Here is a 26,865-nt window from a genome sequence, read left to right as displayed (position 1 = left end):
TGCCACAAGGAGAGGTCCCCAATGGCAGGATCAACATTTTTAAAGCAGCTATATGTTGGTGTGGGTCAGAGTCCCACGTGCCACATCCTGGAGCCATTTGTTCTATAGGGCCCTCGTTTGCAGGAAATTGACGAAAAACAATTTCGTGTGATTCTCTAGTCTTAAAAATAATAGTGTTATCCAGATCAGTGTTGCAGAATAGTGGTTAGAGATCCATCATTGATGTCCTAAAGCTTGTGCAATGACTTATCATTATGTTTATTCAAGTAACTGGTTTAAATGTAATTCTTTTATTTCTAATCCTTTGCCACATTATTTTAATCACCACACTAACTTTATTTGCTCTCGTTTCTTCTTTCTATAATTAGTTTTTCATTTGGTATCTTTCTACATGTGAATTTAATTAATCTTAACTGTCAATCATAAAATTTAAATATCTGAAAGCGTTTTATCCCTCAGTTAAAAAACGAAAGCTGAAATAATCTACCTCATTGCCTCAATGTTTCCAAAACACGTTTTTCGTTACAAGATATACTTTTTTTAGATTGTTATTATCATATAAACATTTAAAACAAATTCTTGTTGCGTTATGGTCAAAATAATCCATCTTAAGATTTAAACGAAAGAACAGATTATAAAGAAAACTAAATTCATTAAAGAACAGATTACAGAGAAAACTTAATTCAAGCAAAATCAGCAACAGAAATACTGAATTCACTAATGTGGACAGTATTATAAGATGATAAAATAGAAGAAATTAAATCAATGTTAATACATAAAAATCACATTGGCAAAGATTCAAATGAAAAAGATGAGAGCAAATGAAAAATTTAATATGAGGAGTAAAATGACAGTAGAAAGGAATAGAAATGAAAAAATTACATTTACACCAATTGATTAAATAAAAATAATGATCAAATTTATTTCAATGAAGGTTTAAAAATAAAAAGTTTAAAAACACCTGACTTGATTCAAACCCAGTCTTTTTCATGTCAGGTACATATCTTAAGCCACTAAACTACACCACCACTCTGCAGTATATTAATATTTTTACAACTCTAGAGTATTAAGCAAAATCCAAAATTTTTATTTGTCGATAATGTGGGTACACTTTGATGAATGTCTGCAGTGTGTGACACCTAGGACCCTAATCTATACCACTGTATAATTGCTTTCAAAAAGTCAATCTGACCCAGGGGGACCTTTCCATTTAAGTCATCCTCCATCCATCAACAGTCACTAAGCAACACTCTCCCATACACTAAATCATAAGCCACACCAGACTGGAGCTCATCCTATCCATCAGGTTGTTTATGTATATACAGAACAAAAACAGCCTGAAGAGTTACAAAAACAGTCCTGTCACACTTCCCTGAGGTACTCCTGATGAGACATCCTTATCTCTGATGAGCACTTGCCATCCAGGACAACACGCTGGCTTCTTTTCCTTATGAACTCTTTGAACCAATCACATACTGGGAACCTAATCCGTATACTCAGATCTTTGTTAATAACCTGCAGTGGGGCACAGTGCCAAACGCTTCCCAGAAATTTAAGAATATGGGATCTGCCTTTTGCCCTACATCTACAGTTTGCAGGCCAATGTGTGAGAAAAGGACATGCTGATTTTTGCACAAGCAGTGCTTTCTAGGTCTGCACTGTCTCAAGGAAATTTATTACATTCAAACGTATGATATGGTCAAAAATTCTCCAGCACAGCAATGTTAAGTGTTGTAACGGCGATCGGAACACTTGCGGGGTTGTAGTGACGGAAATGCGGCAGGACCCGCGGAGCAGCACGCGAACAACAACACAACGGGAGAGGACTGACACGACCAACGAAGGACCTTACCACACAACAACAACAACAGACAACAGAGTCAAGAAAACCAAACAAGACAACCACAACCACTCGTAAAGAAAACACGAAAGACAATACACTGTCTAATGCGAGGTGATATGTCCTGAGACGTACGCAAGGTTAGACTGGCAGGCTGAGCAACAGGCAGGCGTTTAAGTACTCGATCGGGGACGCCGCTATTGGCTGCTGCAACCACGTGTTCCACTGTGGCACCCTCACTGTAAATGCGGGCCAGGGGGCGCTCGCCATCACAGCTTACGGTGCGATGGTACAGAGACCTCTATGGGTCTTCGAAGTCCGTGACATCTGGTGGGGATTCAAATTCCGCGGCACGCGGTACCAGATCCCTCCCCCCTGAAACTTGCGCATAGGGGCGGAAACGCACCGGATGGTGCTGAGGCGAGCGGCAGTGGGAAGAGGAGCCGGGCTCATCAACCGCTATTGGTGGGGAGGAAGGGACGCCCGAGGTATCCATGACAGCCGATCCAGAGTCCAGGGCGGGGGAGGAAGCCGCCGATCCACCCGGAGGTGGAGAGGGCTGGCGGCAGGCCCTCGAGGAGACGGCAACCGGGGGCAGGGACGGTGACTCGAGGACTACGTCCGTACCTGAAGGAGGTAGGGACAGAGGCGGCGGCGCCAGTCCCGTGGCGGCATGCGGGTGGAGCCGATTATGATAGCGGCACTCCAAGCCTTTCGATGTCTGCACCAATGTCACATGCCGCCCATGGCGGGTGTCCAACCCGCCTCGCACCCTTACTCGTGGGCCCATACGGCCGTGCCAGGGGCGTACCGCTGCGAGGACCGTGAGTGGGGGCGGGAGGAGGAGAATGGGCATAGTGTAATAGGTGCTCAAAAACAGGGTGAAGGCCGACATGGTTGGAGATGTGTTGATCACCTTAGGCAACTGTTGTTTAAAAGTGCGGACAAGCCTCTCCACCGCGCCTTTAGACGAAGGATGGAAAGGTGGGCTACGGATATGTTTGATACCGTTGACCTGACAGAAGTCGTCGAAGGAGGACGCTGTGAATTGGGGACCATTATCGGAGACCAATATGTGTGGCAGATCCTCGATGGCGAGAACCTGGGCCAGGGCCGTGAGTGTAGCCTCCATGGTGGTGGATGCCATTCGGACAACAAATGGATATTTGGAGTAAGCATAAACAATGAGTAACCACATGGACCCCAAAAACGGGCCCGCAAAATCGATATGGATGCGATCCCAGGGACGGTGAGGTACAGGCCAGGCTGCAAATGACAGAGTGGGACTCGCCTGGTGACGCGCACAGACAGTGCACGCACGGACCAGTTGCTCAACATCGCCATCGATGTTGGGCCAATACGCATTCCAGCGAGCCAAAACTTTCATACGGGACATACCCCAGTGCCCGCGGTGTAACAAAATGAGCACCCGAAGCCACAAAGCTGGAGGGGTGACCATCCGATGGGCATCAGACTCCGTGGCCAACAGAAGGACATCATCGACCATGGAGAGCATGGGACACTTGGCACCAAGGGCCAAAATCTGACTGCATCCAATGAGTGACGTAGGACGGCCACCCGTGGACCACGTAGTTGAGAACCTATTGCAAGACAGGGTCGTGGCGGGTAGCCACAGCAATGTGAGCGTGCATAAGAGGCAGACCGTCCAGCGCATCCCAGCGGGCGGAATCAATGTGAAAGCAGTGGACCTCCTGTTGGTCAAAGGCAGGATCGGGGCCCGCTGGGAGACATGACAAAGCGTCCGCGTTAGCATGGTGGGCGGTGAGCTTATACAAGATGGTGTAAACATAATTACGTAAAAACAATGCCCAGTGCTGGAGACGTTGACCCGTCCGCTCTGGAAGGTGAGAGTGGGGTCTGAACAGTGTAACTAAGGGTATATGGTCTGTCAGGAGGGTGAACATTGCCCCAAAGAGATAGGTGTGAAATTTTTGGACAGCGAACACCATCACCAGTGCCTCCTTTTCAATCTGGGAGTAGTTCCATTGTGTTGGGGTCAACGTCTTAGAGCCATAAGTGATGGGCTGTTCTGAGCCATCGGCATCCCGGTGTGCAAGAACGGCCCAATCCCGTACGCCGACGCATCAGCCGCCACAACCAAGAGGCGGTCCAGAGAAAAGGGGTATAAGACAAGGGGCGGACTTCAGCATCGCCTTTAAACAGAGAAAAGCCTGGTCACAGGCAGGGGTCTAATCAAAAGGTACCCCTTTGTGACGCAAGTGATTGAGGGGTTGAGCAACAGAGGCAGCGTGGAGCAAGTAATAAGTAACCTTGCCCCAAAACACCTGGAGTTCAGATAAGTCTTTGGGATGAGGAAGGGCCTCAATGGCCGCGACATTACGACCCGAAGGGCAAATGCCATCTTTGCTAAGCCAGTGGCCTAAGTATTCCACTTCTGGTTGAAAAATAACAACACTTGTCCAGCCAACAGCGTAAACCAGCAGACTGCACAGCGTGAAATAAGGTGCTGAGGTTTTGCAAATGTTCCTAGCGGGAATGCCCAGTGACCAAGATGTCATTCAGATAATTCACACAGGCAGGGATAGGCTGTGTAAGCTGCTCCAGGAATCGCTGGAAAATGGCCAGCACCGAAGAGACACCAAAGGGAAGGAGCTTGTACTTATACAATCTGAAAGGCGTGTTGATAACCATGATGTTCTGAGATTCGGCAACCAAGGGCAATTGGTGGTATGACTCAGCCAGATTGATCTTGGAAAAATACTCTCCCCCGGCAAGCTCGGCAAGAAGGTCTTCCTGTCGGGGAATGGGGTATCAATGAGGGAGTGAGCATTGACTGTAGTGCCGAAGTCCCCTCACCGCCAAAGGGACCCATTGGGTTTCCACATGACCACCAGTGGTGTCGCCCATGCACTGTAAGTGACAGGCTCCAGCATGCCAGCGGCTCGGAGCCGATCAAGTTCCTGCTTGACCGCTGGCCGTAAGGCCACCGGAAGGGGGCCGAAGGGTGATGTGCGCCTGAAAGCCGGAAGCACATCCGAGATCTGGTGAAAACAACGACGCAAAAGCAGAGCACAGATTGTCCAAGTCCTGAAAGGGAACAGCCGTGGAAACGACCTTAACTTCATCGGAAATTGAAAAGCCAAACAGTTGAAACGCATCCAGGCCAAATATATCTGAAGCCGACAGATGGTCGATGACAAAGAGGGTAAGGAGTCGGAGAACACTCTTGTACATCACCTGGATGACAAAGTGCCCACGACAGGGAATGGAACCGTCTCCGTAGGCGACCAAAAGGTGAGAGGGAGGCGGCAACGCAGGAGAGCCCAGCCGGGTATATGTCACCATATTAATCAGGGAGACGGTGGCCCCAGTGTCGACCTGAAAACTGACATCCTCAGTGAAAATCCGGAGCGTGAGGAAAAGCTTCCGCGCTGACGGGTCGTCCTGTGGGACGACCGATTTCAGAGCATGGACTGTATCTTGAGGCCCAGGAGGGGCAGGACTGGAGCGAGTCGAGCGACTACAACAAATCGATTGGATGTGGCCCTCCTTGTTACACAGCATGCAAGTTTTCCAGCGGTGGGGACAATCTGCGCGCGAATGTACAGTAAAGCACTGTGGGCAAGATGGAAGTGGGCCGCGCAACCGGTGACAAGGAGTGACCGAAAGCGCCAATGCCATAGAGACGTCAGACAACGAGGAGTCCCGACGGCACTGGCCTCTGTCAGCCGGGCCACGTAAACGTCGCAAGGGCGGCACCCGCCGTGACGCCGTGATCGCCGTCACGTGCAGTCACGCCATGAGACACTCGTTACCTGCTTGAGCAATTTCAAAGGAGTGGGCAATGCGGAGAATGTCTTCCGAGGAGGGGTTGTCGAGTTTCAACGCCGCAGTACGGACCTCAGGATCGGGAGCCAGCAGAACCACCACATCCCGGATCAGGGAGTCTGCATACGAAGCCTTACACTGCTGATTGGTGCAAGTAAAATCGCATTGACGGCTGACACCCTGCAACTCTGTGACCCAGGAACGATACCACTGACCAGGCTGTTTATGGTACTGGTGGAACACCAGCCGAGAGGCGACAACATGGTAGCATTGGGAATAATAGTTTGTCGGCAAAAGGCAGATCTCCTGGAAAGAGAGAGCCACAGGATCGGACAACGGTGCCAACTTGCAGAGAAGAAAGAACATGTCCAGGGAGGCACAAGACAAAAACCAATGACCGCTGCAAGGAGTCGTCCATAACTTGAAAAGCCGTGAAATGTTGTTTCAGCCAATGTAAGTAGGTTTCCCAGTCCTCGTTAGCGTCATTAAAGGGTGGAAGTGAGAAAGCATCGGACACCCGAGGACTCTGAAGCTGTTGTGATAATGTGTCCCAGGCATCGACTTCGTCTGTTAGCAACTGCAGCGACTTTTGTAAGATGCTGCTGCTGTTGCTCCAGCAGACAGACCAACATCGCCTCCATACCAACAACGACCACCGTTTACCTCGTCGCCAAAATGTTGTAACGGCGACTGGAACAGTTGCAGGGTTGTAGTGACGGAAACGTGGCGGGACCCGCGGAGCGGCCCGCGAACAACAACACAATGGGAGAGGACGGACATGACCAACGAAGGACCTTATGACACAACAAGAACGGACAACAGAGTCACAAAAACCAAACAATACAACCACGTCCACTCGTAAAGAAAGCACGAAAGTCAATACACTGTCTAAAGCGAGGTGATATGTCCTGAGACGTACGCAAGGTTACACCGGCAGGCTGAGCGACAGGCAGGTGCTTAAGTACAAGATCGGAGACGCCGCTACTGACTGCTGCAACCACGTGTTCCACTGTGGCACCCTCACTCTAAATGCGGGCCAGGAGGCGCGCGCCGCCACAGCTTATGGCACGATGGTACAGAGACCTCTATGGGTCTTCGACGTCCATGATGTCTGGCGGGGATTCAAATTCCGCGGCACGGGGTACCAGATTAAGGATATTGGTGTGTAATTTTGCAGGTCCATTCTTTTACTCTTTTATACACAAGACACCTGCACTTGGGTCTTTGGGCTGGTTGAGAGATTTGCAGTAAATGCAAAAGACATAAAGGGCTAATGCTGAAGAGTACTCCCTCTAAAACTGAACTGGATTACATCTGGACCAGTTGACTTATTAATGACACAATGGAGGGAAAAGAAATAAAGACAAGAGTTAAAAATGGCCTCGAGTGCTTTTGGAAGACTAAAGAGCTTTCAAAACTATGCTTCTAAGAAATTCAGAATTTGTCTGTTTTACCAGTTTTGATTTAAAGCAACTATACTTTGATTTTTAGTGGGAAAAAAAATTACAAATTGAATACTGTTCTGCAAACAATGGGGAGAGGCACGTTGCTAGGGAGGAAAGGGCGGGGGGTTTATATGCAGATAAGAAAAACAATTCCTGGATTTCCCCAGATTTCCCTGATTAAAAATATTCCTGAGTGAAAACACACTTTTTTCAGTTGAAAACATGCAACACCAAGAGTGAAAGGACTTTTTTTTTCCATGTTAACTGACACTATACCTTCTGTAACAGCTGTTGAAATAATAAATACTTTGACACGTAACGGTTTTATACACCAGTGTAACTTCCCAGCACTTTAGGAAATGAAAGTCAGCAAAAAGCAGTGTATTTTGGCGAGTCTTTGAAGCACAGTAACATGTAGACTACATGTTTTCCTATTACAAAAGTACAAATACGAATTCCACCAAATACAGCACAGTAGCTTACGAAGCACTGAAATTGAGATTGTGCTACATGATGTGCTTTTCAGTCAGCCAAGTAACATCACTGTTAAGTAGTGCAAACACTTAAATAGGAAAAGTTAACAGTTTAAATTGATATACATACAGTATAGCCACGAGAACTGCTAAGCTTTCACATATAATACTGGTCATCAAATTTTTTTTGCTGTTTTTTTCCAAGGGTGTTGTCAGGCTGGATCCTAAGAGCACAACTTGAAAACTGCAGTATCTGAATACTTCTGACAAGCACAATTATAAATTTCCCTGCTGTGCACTGTAGTTCTGTTGAGCACTCTGACTTCTCCACAGAAAAGCCAATTACATGTGAAATTTCTCAAGAACTCACCTTGCCCTTCCCCCTCTCCCAATAATCATTCTTTTTGTCATCATTATTGCACAATTTGTAATCTAAGAAAGAAGTAAAATAAATATGAAGAACTAACCTTGAAACTTGGTCTTTTTTACCATATGTTACCCTTTAAGAAATATCAAACACAAATGTGCCAGTAAAGTTTTAAGTAATAGTGTCACGTAGAAGAAGGTGTAACTACATGAATGACGAACACTAACTTCACTTAATGTAGGTTTAGTCAGGACTTGCACATACAAGAGCACGGAGCGAACTGCCTCCGGCCAGAACACATACAGTATATATACAGTTACAGAAAATCCCAGTACAATGATTCTTGATATTTGTGGATACTTCTACGATGTCCTCGAACTGAATATAGAAATTAAAATTTTATAGTTCAGGGGAGTTTTGAACTCCTAACCCTCCATGCAACAGTTTAGTGACTCTAGTGTCATAACCACTACACCAAGTGACGGTGCTACTCAACTTCTTCTGCAATAACAGCATAAATGGCTAGTCTTCTGGGCTCAAAATTTTTCTAAGCGGTCAGCCCTCAAAGAGTTAAGTCTCAAATGACAGTCAAACACTCAGTGAGTTAAGAAACTGATCGCATATTCTCAAAAGTAACATAATTCATCCTTCTCAAACCACCATTTGCAATATTTTCTTGTGACCTGTTACAAAAGCAAACAGTTGTGATACGCTCATCAAAAGCAGTTTGTTGTTACTGCACAGTTTTTCTCATAAAGCCTGTGACACATTTCGTTGTCAGCATACTCTTGTGTGTGCACTGTGTTTTGCTGCTGTAAATGGCACATTTTCTTTGCAATTGGAGTTTTATTTTAGTGTTATCCTCTCGTTTATATTTTATTGCGGCAGTATTATTCTGCAGTAGTGGGCTGAAGTACAATTCTTCATTAAAGCATCAGCTATTGCTAGACAAAATTACAAAAATTTAACTGAAAACTAAAACAATGAAAAATTCCGGGTATTGAGAAAATTTCCAGGTTCTTCCCAGATGAAAAAATTTCTGCTTTTTCCCACATTTCGCGGTTGTCCTAGGGCATATACAAGGGGTGGCGGGTCGAAAAGTTTATAGCCTAACAAATAAAGAATGACAGATATTTCATAACACAAATTTATTTTCAATATAATACCAATGTACACTAACACACTTGCATGCATGCTCAGATAACTTCTGCAAACCATTCAAATAAAAGGTTTCAATTTTGAGTCCAACCAAGCATTCACAGAATCAATCACTGCTTCTTCACTGTTAAAGCATCATCCTTTGAGGTCTTTTTTTAGGTTTGGGAAAGAAATAAGTCTGATGGAGCTAAATCTGGAGAAAATAGCAGATGACATAATTCGAACCTGCAGTCACACAGATTTTCTAGTGTTGCGAGAGCTTTGTGTGCTGGTGCATTATCTTGACACAAAAGAACTTTGCACGCCAATTTTCCCACACCTTTCTTTCTTTATCTCTTCTCTCGAATGCTGCAGGAGGGTGCAATAACGTGATGCATTGATAGTTACGCCCTTTTGCAAGTAATCCATCATAATTACCCCTTCAGCATCCATGAAGACCAATGCCATCACCTTACCGACTGATTACTGCACCCAGAACTCTTTTGGGGTAGGGGATGAAGGATGTTTCCACTGCTGTGACAATTGTTTTGTCTCAGGATCAAAGTGGCGAACCCACGTTTCAACCACTGTCACATACTTTGCAAGAAAGCCGTCTTCATCTACTTCAAATTGACAGATGATTTCTTCACAACACTGCTCATGCTCCCATCTCTGATTTGCATTCAAGTCTTTCGGGACCAGACGAGATGAAACTTTCGGCATACCCAGAATATCCACAAGAATATCATGATAATGTCCATGGGATATTCCAAATGTGGTTTCAATGTGCTGCAACATTGTTCGACGATCCTGCAAAGTCGTATTGTGAATTGGAGTCACTGTTTCATCAGTGGCAATGGTGACATGCCTTCTGCTCCTAGGCGCATCTTCCACACTCATTCTTTCACATTTGAAATCAGGCACAAGTTTTTCACTGTTGCACAAGACGGAGCACTGTCCTTAAGTGTATTCCACATGTCCTCTGCAATTTCCTTGGGCGCCATCCCCTTCAAATGAAAATATTCAATCACAGCGTGGTTCTTCATTCTCTCAATATTTGTCATTTTGCTTACATTACGGTATACAATGCATCCTGGCAGCAACACTAACAAAGCTGGAGCCACGAAATTTGACTTGCATACCCACAAAGAGTCACCATAAAAATAGGTGGTGGTGGTGGTGGTATTGTTTGTTTGAGACATTACGGTAACTACCTCGGGCCACAAACTTTTCGACCACCCTGTGTACACACTGCAGACTACAAAGGGGTTAGTGAAACAATCTGAAAAAACAGGAGTAGAAAACATAAATTTGCAGAGGACTCAAGCTCTGCCCACCCAAACGCAACACACTGACAGCTGTTCATTAATTAGTGGTGCAGGAGAATGAGCTGCCCATGAAAATATGTGACAAACGTACATAGTAAATGGGTTAATCATTTTGCTTCACAATGGCTACACAGCCAAAATGCTGTAGTACACAAAATAAAAGTAAAATGTAAATGGTTAACAGTCAATGCGGGGAATTTCTTTCTTTGAGGAACAATACAATACCACTTACAGAATTTGTGTGTCAATTTTTCTGCTTATTTATTCGAACAGTTTCCTCTATAGCCTCACAAGGCTGAGGGAACTCCATGCCAGACCTTGATGCTAACATTAAGGAATTAACTGAAGCAATCTGATATCTGAGTTGGCTTTACAATGGTCTCATCTAAATTGATGGCCAAATAATTTGAAACCTAATTCAGATTTAACCATAAGCTATTCTATTGTGGTGTTATATTTATGCCTTACATTTAAGCTAATACTTGATATCTGTTCTGCTGTATTTGCAGCTCTCATAAATACAATATTTTCATCATTTGAAACATTTACTTAAAGCAATTTTTTGAATATTTAAAACATCAAGTTCATAACTTTTCCTAATACTAGAGATTTTTGGACTCCATTAACAGGATTAAACATCTATTTGCTCATGCTGGACATCTTGCTGCATCAAATAAGAGTCTACTGCAGCTTGTCTATTTTGGGAAGAAGTTTATTTATATCATAGGTGCTGAAAAAAATAGGGTAGAATTAGTTGTTAGACACCTTTGTTATAACCTCTCAGAAGTAATAATAAAACATAAAAATTCTTTATACAGCTATGCTGGAAATATTAAAAATATGAAATTTCTAAGGTATTACGGTGTCCAACAGTGAACTTTGTATACCTGCTTCTCCCTTTTTAAGAAAGGTTGCAGAATTATGTTCTAAAGCAGCTGTAGTATAAACTATAATGTACCAATACTGTCATTACTATAAATGCTATCATTAATGTTGTTAAATGCAAATGCTTTGCGTAATTCAGCTGTATAGTCCAGACGACTGAAAATAATTTTCTTTTCTTTTCATATTTTAGACTACCTGGAAAAATCAGTGTTTAACAATCAGGCTACACTCACCAGGATTGATCCTTTCCGTGGGTATTTGTGATCACCTTCCGCAATCCACACCAACACTGCCTCAATAAGTTCATAGTTGATTTTTTCATAATCCAACAGATACAATGATTTGCATGTCGTTGTGCTGTAATCTGTGAATAAACAAAAGGAGTTGTGGATTAATATTCCTGTCACAAGAACTGGATTACAAAGAAATTGTTTAACACAAAATCTTAAAAGAAGATCAACTTTGTTTTTTTTTTCATATAAACAGGAAATTAGCTAGTGTGAAATTCCAGTTCAAAACTGCACATTGAAAAAGGGGCTGAACACAACATCAAAGCGTCTGGTACCATGTTTCAAGGAAAGATTTAAGTGTATAGTCATATCATTGCCAGATGTCCATACCGATACCATCATCCTTTGGTGCTCCCTCTCATAGCAAGGGTGTAATTGTTGTAATGGAAATTACGCTTACTAAGCGGCGAGTGTTGACACGTACCCATGATCAGACCTATTAATCGCCAGTGCATCACAAATAATATAATCACTTCCAAATGGTTGTCCTACACTAAAGGGTGACATACTGAGATGTCGGTTACATGTGTTCCATCTGGAATACTTTTCTGAACAGTTACTGACTTTCAAATGGGTATGTCTCTCTTCATGGAAATTATCGATTATCCACAGTAGGATGGTTTTTGGGAAATGTGAGCACATGCAAGATAAAGTGTACATTGAACAAAAATATTTCAAGAATAGAAGAAATTCACTTCATTATTCTATCATGGAGACTACACTCATCTGTGTCATGATAGTTACATGCCCTAAAGAACAGGAACTGGGTGTTATGCAAATAATTTGCACTGTGCATATCAATAGACTGTGAACAGTGCAATTCGAATTTTATGTATGTTGTTTCTGGTCTCAATAGACGCATAATTTCACCACATTTGTGTGAGAAATTACTAAGTATGGCCTTTCCCCGGCCCTGCAAACATTAGTAACTACAGAAACACATGCCCCTGGTGAAATGGAGGCATATGGCTGAGCAAGTCACAACAGATCAGGTACTCTGACATTACAGGCACCTATAACCAGCATTCGTTATCATAGTTCAAGTCTGCACAAGAGCATGTACACATTTCTGCCAGGTCACTTACAAGATAGCATCCCATTTTACTAAGTGAGCTCATAGCTCATTGTAAGCACATTATAACTGGTATATATTTATATCTTCTGCTTGTGGATTTTGCAGTCTATAAACTCCAACAACGCAATGCAGTTGGTGATGTATCTTCGAACTAACTATCTCCAGTCATCCCAGTTCTGGTTCTGTGATTATGTTAACTTTTTGCTTCTCTCTTAACAACTCTATTTCCAGTCGCCTTCACTAAACTGAAAATAGACCTACATCCAGGGTGTATATGCGGACATGGAAAAAAAAATTCCCAGGTTCTTGCCGGATTTCCAAGTTAAAAATACACTTTCTCCCGGATGAAAACACATTTTTTCTGTGTTATTAAACGACAGTATATTTTCCCTCGGAACAGTAAAACTATCAATCCTTTGCATGGTTATGTTTATATACACAGGCATAGAATTTCCCACCACTTCAGAAAATGAAAATCAGGGAAGAAAACTCCTTTTGGAAAGATTTTTAATGTGCAGCAACATGTATGCAGCGTATTTTCGTATTACGAAAGTATAAATTCGAATTCCACCAAACACCGCATGTTACTTTCCGAACCATTGTAATTGAGATTGCGATGCGCTTTTGTAAGTCAGTCATAGCTCATGTCACATGATCCCGCCAGCCAATGACTGCGGATATTCAGACCACAGGACACGTGATGTACTCAGCTAATAGCAACATCACCGTTAAGCAGCGCTGAATCACAAACAGGAAAAGTTAATGTTTTAATACACATAGTGTTGCTACAAGAAAAGCAAAGCTTTCACATATAATATTGGTCTCTAAGGTTAATAAGCTGCAAGAGAAGCTAAACTTTCACATATATTGTTGATATTTTTTGCACGTGATACATTTAAAGATGTTGTTGTTGTTGTGGTCTTCAACATCTTAAAATGTAACACATTTTAAGATATATCACACAAATGTGGCAGTAAAATTTTTAGCAGAGTCCAGTGAATTGTGCTCAAAGCTCTCCACAAATAAATTAGCTACCACAGAGGAGAGAGAGCTTCCCATAGCACTACATCAATTTGCTCATAATAATGACATGAATGTCTGATCTTCTGAGCTCCAAATACTTCTAAATGGCTCGTCATCAAACGCTCTGTGATTTAAGAAATTCATCGTACATTCTCGCACATAGTTCAACTTGGATAAAAGGAAACTTTCTTTGAACATAAAGCTTTCCAAACCACCATTCGCAATATTTCCCCACGACCTGTTAGAAATAGGTTCATTTCAGTAGTCATCAGAGAGCGCCAGATAACAGGCGCCACCGCGCTTTGGCAGTTGCTATGACGCAGGAAGCCTAATGTTTGTACATGTAAAACTTTAAAAGATCTTACATTATGTCATAAAAGAAAACAGACATCAGAGGATACTCCAAGAATATTGGAATTTCGTGAACCATACTAAAATGGTACATTTAAAGTGCATACTTAAATAGCACATTCGTATGTCCAGATTCCCAATGAAGGACGCCTTGACCTGATATTAAGATTTTCAGTGTGTGTGTGTGTGGGGGAGGGGGGGGGGGCTTTGTGAAACATGCATCTAGCTGCTTGCTGCGACTGCTTACATAGCCAACAGCCCCATTTCTGGCTACAGAAATGGGAGAAGGTACTACTCACATGCCACTCAATTGCGCATGAACCCGCTCATAACTGCTGAAATGAATCTAATGAAACAGTTGTGACGACATGCTCATCGGAGGCAATTTGTTGTTATGAAGCATTGCACAGTCTTCCTAAAGGTTCAAAAATGGTTCAAATGGCTCTGAGCACTGTGGGACTTAACTTCTGAGGTCATCTGTCCCCTAGAACTTAGAGCTACTTAAACCTAACTAACCTAAGGACATCATACACATCCATGCCCGATGCAGGATTTGAACCTGAGACCGTAGCTGTCGCGCAGTTCCAGACTTTAGCGCCTACAACTGCTCGGCCACTCTGGCGGGCTCTTCCTAAAGCCTTTGATACATTTTGCTGTTGGCAAACGCATGCATGAGCACTGTGTTTTGCAGATGTATGTGGCACATCTCCTTTGCAATTTATGTTGTTTTTTTTCCTCGTTCACGTTTTATTGTTGCAGTATTATTCTGCAGTAGCAAGTTACAGTAATATCCTTTGTTAGAGTATCGATTCTTACCAGTCAATATTACAAAAATTTAGCTAAAAACTAAAACAATGAAAAATTCCCGGAATTCTACAAAATTCCCGGGCTTTTCCCAGATCTCCCGGTTGTCCGGGATCGTATACACCCTGTACATCTGTACTCCACAAGCCCCCTTATAGTTTGTACTTCTGCTACGACTATCATTTCCACCGCTTCCCTGTCCCGTCTGTGAATAGCACACACCACTACCACTAAGTGTCCATTTCAGTTCCAGTTTCTCTGATTTATCGGCTGTGGTCATTTCACGAGGTATCTGTGGTAGGACACTACCCAACAACAAAAGTGAAGCACGAAAAAGGAGAGGAGGAAATTAGATGACACTTCAAGGGTTGACAGTGTATGTGATGTGGTTTCAACAATTACAAAATCGAATCAAATTTACAAAGAACTGAGAAGTATATTTCACTATGATGTTGCACCCTCTCTGGCACGGATGCAGGCACTGATTCGATTGAGACATGAGAGACAGAGCTGCCGCAGCCTCTCCTGAGGCAAACCATCCCACAACTGTTGTTACTGGTCTTTAGAAACTGGCACTGGAACAGAATTAATATCCAACCTGGTCCCACACATTCTGAAAATCTTGCTGCCAATGTGAATGCTCTGTGCCATGCAGACAGTTCACAGAGCCACATACAACTTGTGGACAGGTGTTGTCATGCTGAAAAATATCACCACTACACCATCAAGTGGGAAGTAACACATTAGGATGACAGATGCCTGTGATTAATCAAGATGCCAGAGGTAACACTGCTGTGCCTCTACAGACCATTGGAAAAATGGCACCTCTCCTCAGGCTGCCATCAAATTCACCAACAATGGTTGCCGCTGATGACTGTTATCTGTGGTAGTGCTGAACTGGGATTCATTCTGAACGCAATATGACACCAATCCCCAGCAGTCCATGCTTCCTGGTCAGAGTATCATTCCAAGCACAGCCAGTTGTGTAGTAGTGTTAATGTCAACCTGTGTGAGGGGCAGTAATTTCTTAGTTTAGCAGCTGCTACTCTCCAACTAATAAGACGCAACAACACAGAATGTAGCACGGAGTCTTTTACTTGTTGTCGGATGACAGGTGCAGATGGGGAGGGGTTACAATGTGCCTGGTGCACAACACGGTGATCCCCCTCCCCCTCCCCTTGTGGTGATCTATCATCACACCTGGAACCTTGAAGAAGAGTAGGCCTGCTCTCATGTGACTATGCTGTCCAACATAAAGTCACTGTCACACAAATGCCCCACAGATCTGGATATATTGCACAATTCAACCAACTGTCCAAATGGAGACATTAAACTCTGCCAGGTGCTGATAAAATTGTCTCAAACAAGTACTTGGCATCTCCGTCTCCTTCACACTGATGACTCCTCTAACACTGTTCATGTTCCGTAAGTATTCTACCATACCTGGTGACAACATTAAATACGATCAACAATAATGACTCTGGTCGCCATGCTAGCTGTTATGGGGAATTATAACTCTCATCATTTACTAGCCACCAATAGCGTGTATGTGAACAAAGTTATATTGACACCTGACGTCTTCTCAATGCTTCCTTTTGACAGGCAGTACATATAGTCAAACTGTTCTTCAAATGTTCACTCTGAAATTTCAACAGTAAAACTGTGCAAACTGTTCATGATGCTCAACACTTGTCTTTTACCTTTTGCCACCAGAATTTGTTGAGCATCTCTGTAATGCTCTCACACTTACTAAACAATGCCAAAATGTAATGAACAGTGCCGCTCTTTGTTAGGCTCTCTCTCTCTCTCTCTCTCTCTCTCTCTCTCTCTCTCTCTCTCTCTGCACCCCCCCCCCCTTTTATTAACCTAACTGGGCCCATTTTCCAGATCAACGAGAGTAATATACATTAACTAGTTAAATGAGTGTTCTGCAAGTCATTTCTTTTGTGGGTGAATTACATTTCATCAACATTTTTCTAATGAACTTTAGCCAGGTATTTACTATACCTATAATTATTTTTATATGGTCATTCCATTTTAGATCACTCTCGACAGTTAGTCCTTGGTATATTGTGGGTGCTACTGTCTCCAGACGTTTATCACGTATAGTACAATCCTTCATCCATCTATATGCAGTTTATGGGTGTTCAGGGTCAACTGCTGGTCCATACACCAGCTGTTGATCCTCTCCACATCTTCCTTCGTTTTGCTAAAGTCTTCCAGTGTTGCAACACTGCTACAAATACCATCATCTGCAAACATTTTTACAGATTCTTTGGCGTGATCCACAAGATCACTTACATATGGGTCACTGAGAGTCGTAAGGGCCCAAAGCACACATACAAAGGTTCAAAAAAACATATATCTCTGACAATCAAATTTAAAGGCAAGCCACTAATCTCCTAGGTTTAACTTGTTTTTAACAAAGTCCCAACATACTATATTACCTATTAAACAAATCATGCATCCAGTTTGTATTATGAAATTTTAATTAATATTCAGGATTGTTATTATTAATGTTTATCCACAAAATTTTGATATACAGGCTAGGGCAATAGTGTCTTTGACTGATGTATAGTTTGTAAATAATCACACACAGACACTCTTATGACCTAATCCAATACGTCATTGGTTGGTTGGTTTGTGGGATTAAAGGGACCAGACTGCAACGGTCAACGGTCCCTTGTTCCAAAACTTAAAAACTACCACACAGAGTAAAAAACGGATAATAGAGACAACAGACAACACAGGACAAGAAAAACTCAGACAAAGAACAGACATAACAAATGAAAATCACACGGAGTGTGGCGATGGCTGGTCGACCATAGAATAAAAAAGGAAAAGCCAACCACCAAGAACACATTAAAAACTCAGTTTAAAACCGTAGGCCAAAGGCAAGAATCGACACAAAACAATAAAATAAAACAAACACTCATATTAAATGATAAAAACCCCCCTGCCTGAATAAAACGTAAAACTAAGCCAGCCATAGCAGGGTCATCAGTTAAAAGGGCAGGGAGCGTATCAGGCAGCGCAAATGTCTGCCTGACCACAGCTAAAAGGGGGCAGGCCAACAAAATGTGGGCCACTGTCAAAGCCGCCCCGCAGCGACATAGAGGACGTTCCTCGCGACGCATTAAATAACAGTGCGTCAGCCGGGTGCGGCCAATGCGGAGCCGACAACGCATTAAATAACAGTGCGTCAGCCGGGTGTGGCCAATGCGGAGCCGACAAAGGACAACTGAGTCCCTGCGGTCGGCTCGCATGGATGACCGCCACACAGTCGTCGTCTCCTTAATGGCACGGAGTTTATTGGGCGTGATCCGATCGTGCCATTCAGTGTCCAAAAGCGCAAAAACTTTTCGGCGGAGGACTGCTCACAAATCAGTCTCTGGGAGGCTAATGTCCATAGATTGTTTACTGATGGCCTCTTTCGCCAGGCGGTGAACATATTCATTGCCCGGGATACCGACATGACCGGGCGTCCACACAAAGACGACAGAGCGGCCGCAACGGGCAAGAGTATGCAGGGACTCCTGGATAGCCATCACCAGACAAGAACGAGGGAAACACTGGTCGAGAGCTCGTAAACCGCTCAGGGAATCGCTACAGATCACAAAGGACTCATCTGAGCAGGAGCAGATATACTCTAGGGTACGAAAGATGGCGACCAGCTCAGCAGTATAAACGCTGCAGCCAGCCGGCAAGGATCGTTGTTCGTAATGGTCCCCTAGAGTTAGCGCATAACCAACGCGACCAACAACCATTGAGCCGTCAGTGTAAACAATGCCAGAGCCCTGATACGTGGCCAGGATGGAATAAAAGCGGCGGCGGAAGGCCTCTGGAGGGAATGAGTCCTTCGGGCCCTGTGCCAAGTCGAGCCGAAGGCAAGGGCGAGGAACACACCATGGGGGTGTACGCAAAGTGGCCCAAAAAGGAGGTGGAACAGTGAAAACCCTAAGCCCGGAGAGAAGCTCTTTGACGCGGACCGCGATCGTACAACCTGACCGGGGCCGACGTTCTGGCAGATGGACGACCGATCGCGGGAACAGGAGACCAATACGTCATGGTTCTCACTATCATCATTTCCATTAGGCACATTCTGCAATGTGAGGTTAATGTTCACTTCAGTCATGAAATCTAGTAGTTTCAGTGTTTCAAATTTGATATAGTAGTTTTGTTTAGTCCTTGTTCTTCAAGATCGATATTTGACTCCCACCTACGTATTTGGGCACTGGATTTTGCAGGGTATCTACAAATTGAGGAGAAATAACAATATGTGGTTTATCTAAATGTGACTAAGACAACTGTGGCCTCCCACAACTAATAAAGAATATCAGCAGTTCTTGGCAACCTGTTGAAAACTGCCTCATTGTAAAATGCATATTGTTACCTTGAAACATCTTTTGGTTTCATAGTGAGATCAGTAATACTCTTGTAGGTCCTGAAATCTTGTCAATTTTACAGATTGGAATGCTAAAAACCATGGAATGTGAGGTTAGGTGGGGCAATCCTCCAAGAGCTTCCAGCTTTAATGGAGAAATGGGTGTCCATGTAGCCAGGGAGCATTCCTACAGCAATGAAAATTTGTTCTTTGGGCCCTTATGGGAGTGAATATCAGAGAAATTAGTGAGACACTTTTCCACAAATGTTATAGTATTTAAGAATAATTACCGTATTTACTCGAATCTAAGCCGCACTTTTTTCCGGTTTTTGTAAGCCAAAAAACCGCCTGCAGCTTAGATTCAAGTGCTAAGAGGAAGTTCTGAAAAATGTTGGTAGGTGCCGCCACAACTAACCTCTGCGTCAGTAAATAAATTTAAAAAACGGTGGAAGACGAGCTTTTTTTCCTCCACCCTGAGTTTCGACCACTGCCTTTTCATACATTATCCAATGAAGTAAATACAAATTCCGTATTGTTCATCTTCGAATGTAGCAGCATTTCAACGTACTACGAAAATCCGACTGGCAAGACTGTCAGTATGGCCAACTCTGCATTCTGAATTTTTTCCTACCTGTGAGAAGAGATGGTTGCTAATAGGAACTTTTATGAATTGTGAATCACATACAGTATTCTCTTCACCATAATAATAATAATAATAATAATAATAATAATAACACGAATATAAACATTTTTCCATGTATTCTTTCGTGTTTGCTGCTATCTCATTTAAATCCTGTCTGCCTAATAAACTACGAAACTAGAGTGAGACAACAGAAAACGCGGGAGAATATACATATAATGTCATGTTTATATTCGTATTATTCTTATGCCGAATAGTGATACAGTCAGAAATGAAGCACGGCAATTGATTAGATTTTTAAATCTAAGATGACTCTAATTTCTGTGCAGAATGTAATTTACTAAAGAGGTGTCTGCGAAGATTTTCAAATGGAGAAAAATTTTCACTAAACTCCCGTTCAGATCATCTTCTATCATACGCAGTCTATTATTTGGTTCTTGTCGATCATTATCAAAGAAAGCAGCAGTGTAAGTAACAACAACTAGCAGTCTCTTGCCATTGTTTTGCTAATGAGCCGATTTTCTCTCTCTCTCTCTCTCTCTCTCTCTCTCTCTCTCTCTCTCTCTCTCTCTTTAAAAAAACTGTAAGCGGCGGTAGTACGCACAAAAGCAAGCCATGCCGCGAGCGGCGCCAGGTAGTAAACACTCATTATCAGAATGCGACAAACAATGCAACAAACAATGCATGACGCAGTACAGTGATGCATTTTCAGCTTTGAGTGATGTAAACACCTATAACAAAGAACGGCACTTATCAGATCAAAGAAAAATAAGCAATCAATTCAAACCAGAAGAAGCACATGAAAAAAGAAGGGTACCCGTATAAATACGGACGGAGCGCCTGACGCGTAGCAACGGTTACCTGGTAAAGCTTAACTGCTAAGCCTACGACTCGAACCAAACTACTATAGCTGTATCGTCATTCATTCGACCTAAATTGTATCTCATATTACAATGGACCAACTTTGTTTCGATTTGGAGGTGCGGCCTAAACTTTTCTCTCCCCTTGAATTTCGAGTCTCAGATTTCAGGTGCGGCTTAGATCCGAGAAAATTTTTTTTCCTCGATTTCGAGTCTCCTTTTTCAGGTGCGGCTTGGATTCGAGTGCGGCTTAAATTCGAGTAAATACGGTAGTGTGCTTTTTTTTTGTACAGTTATAGAGTAAGTAAAATTTTGAGTTGGAACTGTATTCTGGAATAGTGACTTTAGGTTGTAGATTCAATAATAGAATGACATTTCACGAATATAGTGTTAAAGCTTCCAGTTTGTGTGTGTGTGTGTGTGTGTGTGTGTGTTTGTGTGTGTGTGTGTGTGTGTGTAGGGGAGGGGAGGGGCGGGTATTGTCAAGAGACAGCGTCATTTCTCAGAAACACACACACACACACACACACACACACACACACACACACGCGCGCGCGCTGTGGGTGAAAGAAAAATGGAGGAAGGGAGGGAAAGTGAGAGGAGACAGGAAGGAAGGGTGACTGCTAGAGAGGGAGAGGCAGTACGGAGAAGTAGGAGAATAAGTTGAGGGCGTGGAGGTGGGAGAGGGGTGAGTTGGGGTTAGGGTATTTGGGGAGGGAGGGGGTGGGGGGGGGGGGGGGCATTTGCAAGACACACTGGAGAAAGTAGTAGACAGAACAGAGTTAGTGTACAATAACATATACATGGACTGTGCAGGAGTGGCATAAGTCTATTAATGTACACCAACCTTGTTCTCTCCACAGCAATCACCATTTCTCCACACTGTACAATATGGGGGAGAAACAATGACCTATTTTATTTTACTGCGGAGGTATACAGCTACACATTATCAGTGTGCACTGTTCAAAAGAACACTTCATAACATTTTATTAGATATTTCATTTTTATAAATAAAGTCCTTTAGGCAAACATACCTGTTGACAATACAATTTTTGGCACACTTCTGATAACCTCATAAAGAGTGTTGCTTGTTACAGCCCCAATTTTGGTGTGAATGTTGTTTTTTTGAGTTTTTGATAGTTGTTGGTCTGCTAGCATACACTTTGGGTTTCAAAAATCTCCACAGAAAAGAGTCACAAGCAGATAAACTGGATGAACCACATGGTCAGAACAGGAAAACATTCTGCGTTAGGGAAACATTCTGCGTTAGTCTGTCATGGACATTCTGGCTCTGTGGGTAGTTGTACCATCCTGTTGGAACCAAAATGTCTGTATATTGATACTTTTACGATGAATTTCCTGCATTATGAACTGTACCAACAAACAACTTATAAATCTGGTGTTATTATGGCAGTGCCACCTGAACCATTCTCAAAAATGTATGGGCCAATAACAGCCTGCGTAGACACACCACATCAAAGAGTGACTTTTGTGATAGAAAGTGGTCTTCTATGCATTTGTTGAGGACTGGTTGGCAGCCAGTACCCAAAGTTTCGTTTGTTCACATAGTCCGATAATGAAAATTGCCACCATCAGACATTATGAAATTGTTGAGAGAATCTAGTCGAAAGCTGATTGTCTCCAGCAGCTGTGTACAGAACTTATGTCGTGATTGCCGATCTCTTGGGTAACAACTGTTGTATCACTTGAAGCGATGGACATGAACGTCCAGGTGCAACATCCATTGCACACTTCTGCCCAAGATGTTAAAGATTGTGAAAGTCAGTGAACCGATCAGGTGCAACTATGCTGAAAAGTAGCTGTTGCTATTGCAATGCTGTCCGGGCTGCAAATTGTTCACGGTATAATGGGTGACTATTCCTTCATGGGAGAGGCCGTTGCTCTGAACTGCTGAACCCTTCTCATACTTGCCTTCTGACACACACACACACACACACACACACACACACACACGCGCGCAAGCGCACGCGCCATCACATCTGAAAAAAGTAACAGTTGCAAACACGATATGTTTCTTTGACCAAGTACCCATACTAAGTGGTACCAGCAACAATCTACGAAGCCGTGTTCAACAATGGTGCACTATTTAAAACAGGTCATTTTTCCTGCCGCTCATGTACATGTGTGCACGAAGTAAACAATGAGTGTGGATCACAATTTCTCATGATGGGGTACATTATTGCAAACGTGAAACAAAACTTGAGATATGCACAATTTGCATTATTAGGACAGTTAAAGCTCCAAATTAAGGACACTCTAAATAATTCAAGAGGTAATAATGTACCATAACAGTATTTTTAAAAATATTTAGAACTGGTTGCAGGTATGTAAAAAGAATGTTAAAGTCTAATATCAAGAAGATACAGGGTGCTGCTGGTACAGTTATCAATGGTAGATATTCTAGTGTCCAAGGTGACTTGCGAGACAGGAAGTGCAAATTAAATCCCCAAATTTAAATCACATACCAAAAAAGGGAAAATTCTTTTTAGTTCAATGAGAGAACAACAAACAACACAATAATTACCATTGTAGCGGTGATATAACTGTTGCACTGTCAGGTGGTCATCGCGGGTTGCTGGATTTGCTATGACTACAGCAGATGTTGCAATATCTGCTACTGCCAGTTGCAGACCCAGTTCTTCGATATCCATTGCAGCACGCTTTTTTCCCATTTTGCGTGCGTACTGGGAATCTTCTTCTAGAGCATATTTTGTGACCTCTATCACATCCTCCAGGAAGAACTCCTCGACAGGGAACGTGCGACCTTTATGACGCAGAGAAAAGGAAACAACGGTACAACAATTTTTTCCTCCCATTAGACACATACTGAAACTTTTATATCTGTAGACAATGCTCAAGTCTGTGAATGTCTTGGTCTAAACTACTTACCTATTTGAGCCCCTTTTGTAGCAGTAATGGTACCGGTATGTAATGGTATGATGTATTGTAGCAGCATATTAGAAGTGTTTCAACTGAACTGATTCTGGATTATTTCTCTTCCCCATGTCCTTGACATTAATTCTACCAAGATTGGTACTCATACAGTAATTAATTTCCATGATACAATGTGCTTAATTGGGAAAGTTTAATTATAACCACCCAGTAGTTCTACTACACCTGAATTTGTGGGATCATATATTGCTTTCTCTAGATAGAATCTTTTACAGAAGCCAAACTGGGCAATTAGTATGAATTTCCCAAAACAATGGTTCAGTATTCTACTACAAAGTTAGCTACCTTCTTGAAAATATTTGTGAACACAGGTAGTATTTACGTGGCACCACATTTCAGAACTTTCCTTGAATACCATCAGAGCCACAAGAGATACTGTTTTGCAGTGACCCATGGGTTTTTGTGATGTCTTTAACAGATGAGTTGGCAGAAGATATCTGATGGTGGAGAATGCAATGTCTGAGCAAGTAAACCCCATGGACCTACTTTTGATGGTTCATTTTTTGTCCCTGTGTTTTCAGTTCATGTTGGGTGCTGCAAAGAGTAGATTTGTTTCATGCTTAATGATGTTCCAAATTGCCTTGTCTTTTTGCCTGTAATTTTTTTTCTTTTGATAAAGATTTTTGCTTTATTGATAATACAGTGCAGAATTTTGCAATGTTTCTTGAAGCGCACCTTAAAGTCTTGACCGATGTTAATTCTCATGATTAACTAAAGCTCTCCTCTTTTTCAGATACAATACTTTGATCCTAGATATGTCACCTATTCTTTCTCAGCTTCCACACTAACTGTCCTTGGCCCATCTTTAGGTAAACTGTATTTATAATTTCTGCTGTCCAAGGTAAACTTCTCACCACTCATCATTCTGTAAATTCTCTTTAGTGTTATTAAGTCAGAATATGATTCTGTACAGCTGTACTTTTACCTTTTTTGCCAAAATTGATTGATGATAATACTTTATTGCTGGCATTTGGTCACCATGGACAGACAAATGAGTATTACTAGTAAGATGTAAAATCACCATATATAAAGACTCCACTTGTTTCAAAGTCTTACTAGTACATTTTCTACTTACCTGATGAAATTTAAACCATTTCATATTGGGAAACTGTACACTGTCAGAAATGCTATTTTGTATGTTTTGAGGTCTATTAAGGAAGCGCAACACAAAAAGAGCAGTATGGTTAATACTTTAGTTCGTCAAGAGCCTAGGAGCAGGTGGTACCTATGTGTTGAGGGTATTCAGAAGTTTCAAAAGCAATTTGTTCATTTATTTATACTCGTATATAATATTTAGTGGTAAATCGAGTATTTTTCAAAAATCATTGAACTTGGAGGCTGTATGTTTTGTAGATACTATAAAGCCTGTCTCATTTTGCATAACTCTGTGCATGGCAGAGGCAGCTTTGAAGCATAAAATAAAGTACCAATAATGAGTTCAGGCAACTAGGCAGGAACATGGTAAAATTTCAGCAATAATATGAGGGGAATAATTATGGAATATTTTTTAATGTAACTGGTTCTGTAAACTGGCAGCTTTATAAAAAAAATTCTGGAAATATTGTTATTGCTCCTCTAATGAACACTTTTTGAATACAGTACAAGAAAACTTCTTTAAGTTACTTACTCACAACAATCATTTTTTTGTCATTTAAGTTTTGAAATTATCCACAAAGATCTCTGAATAAATGACTGATACATTTTTGTACGAGTCCTGTCCTTATAATTTTCTAGAGTTTTGCTCCACTGCATATTCTTTCACTAAAGAAATTAATTGGTCTACTCCCCCAATCAAGCGTAGGCTTAAAAAATAGGGGGGTGGGGGGCAAATAACCTTAGAACCAATTAAGTGGTGTACATGATGCTGTTGCCTTGGAAAGTGGCACTATATGCCGGAAAGGTGTGAGTGTGCCAACGTATACTATGCCGCCATCACCACTTCCTCCATCAGCTTGCTAATGGCACAGCAGCCATCAACTGCAGTGCGAGTCCTTGGCAGCTCCATCGCTTCCATGTGCCATTTGGACGGCAATGGCTAATGTCACTTAGATGTGAAAGCTGCCATATGGCTCTAATGTCTCGGTACTGTACACGGTGCCATAAAGTTGCTTGCTGGACACGTGTGAAATGGGCCTTATTTGTATATGATAAGAGTACAGCGGGCAACAGAAATTTAAATTAAAATCACATACACTAAAATGCTGATGAACTAACCTGGTATTTCTACTGTAGGAACTTTGTCAAAATACTGAGAAAACAGCTCAGCATTCATGGTGGCACTCATCAAGATGACCCTCAGGTCAGGCCGTACTGGAAGCAGGTCTCGCAGAATCAGCAGCAAGAAATCACTACAAAGAGAATGTTCGTATTATGGTAAACTGAAGGATGCACTTTGTAGAAACTCTGTACTAGCTGCACACTTTAACATGATCCTTTTCTGATTGGCAAAAATTGAATGACTTCGGGTTGCTGCGGAATGTTTACACTTATTGCCAACCTTAGCTACATAAAAATTTTTTGTGCAGTAGCAATACAAATCATCAGTCCCTTCATTTGTTAAATGGAAAACCAGGAGTGGTAGCCTAGGAAAGGAGGCGAAAGACAAACCCTGGAAAGCCTAAGTGTAACTAACTCAATAAAAAACAGAGATAAAAGCCCATAAAAAAGACAGCACAGACAAGTTGTTAAAATAACAGCAATATAAGGTATTAAAACAAAGAAGTGAAAAATAATAAAGAGAGTAAAAAGGTGGAACATGTAGCAGTCAGGCTAGCCCATCGAGTAAGGCTGCCAAGCGACCCCTGGGAGAGCTGGGAGAGGGGTGTGGGGGATGGTGGACCCTCAAGGATGGATATAAATCACCTTCGCAGACAAAACTTAACACCAGGGCAGCCGCTTTCACGTTGTCTGCTAGCACCAGAGGTAGCGTGTCAGGTAGATTAAGACGACGTCTCAAAGCAGTCAATTATCATATACTTGTTCCAATTTCTCATAACATCGAATTAAGGCCGCTGACAGATCATATAGAGCACTATATACCATACTCAAAAGTATGAACATAAGTAGGAAACTAAAGCTGCTACTGTACCAAACAATGATCAAACCAGTTCTTATGTATGGCAGCAAGGCATTGGTACTGACAGAGGCTCCGGAGAAGAAACCAAAGGAAAGTGCTGAGGA

General features: G+C 42.4%; 1 protein-coding gene across 1 annotated transcript in view; it reads right to left on the bottom strand.

Moving 5' to 3' along the window:
* Nucleotides 1-26,865, bottom strand: part of LOC126424534 (putative ATP-dependent RNA helicase DHX57) — a 220,993-nt gene that overhangs the window by 89,780 nt on the left and 104,348 nt on the right. Inside the window, exons 12-14 of the mRNA XM_050087272.1 lie at nucleotides 25,900-26,033; nucleotides 23,258-23,497; nucleotides 11,519-11,649 (exon numbers count right to left, since the gene is read on the bottom strand). Coding sequence (XP_049943229.1) covers nucleotides 11,519-11,649; nucleotides 23,258-23,497; nucleotides 25,900-26,033 — 505 coding nt within the window. The remainder of the gene's footprint in view (nucleotides 1-11,518; nucleotides 11,650-23,257; nucleotides 23,498-25,899; nucleotides 26,034-26,865) is intronic.

This window comes from Schistocerca serialis, chromosome 10, assembly GCF_023864345.2.
Source record: "Schistocerca serialis cubense isolate TAMUIC-IGC-003099 chromosome 10, iqSchSeri2.2, whole genome shotgun sequence".
Lineage (NCBI taxonomy): Eukaryota > Metazoa > Arthropoda > Insecta > Orthoptera > Acrididae > Schistocerca > Schistocerca serialis.
The sequence above is the reverse complement of the archived record's forward strand: the minus strand, read 5'-3'. Positions and strand labels throughout refer to the sequence as shown.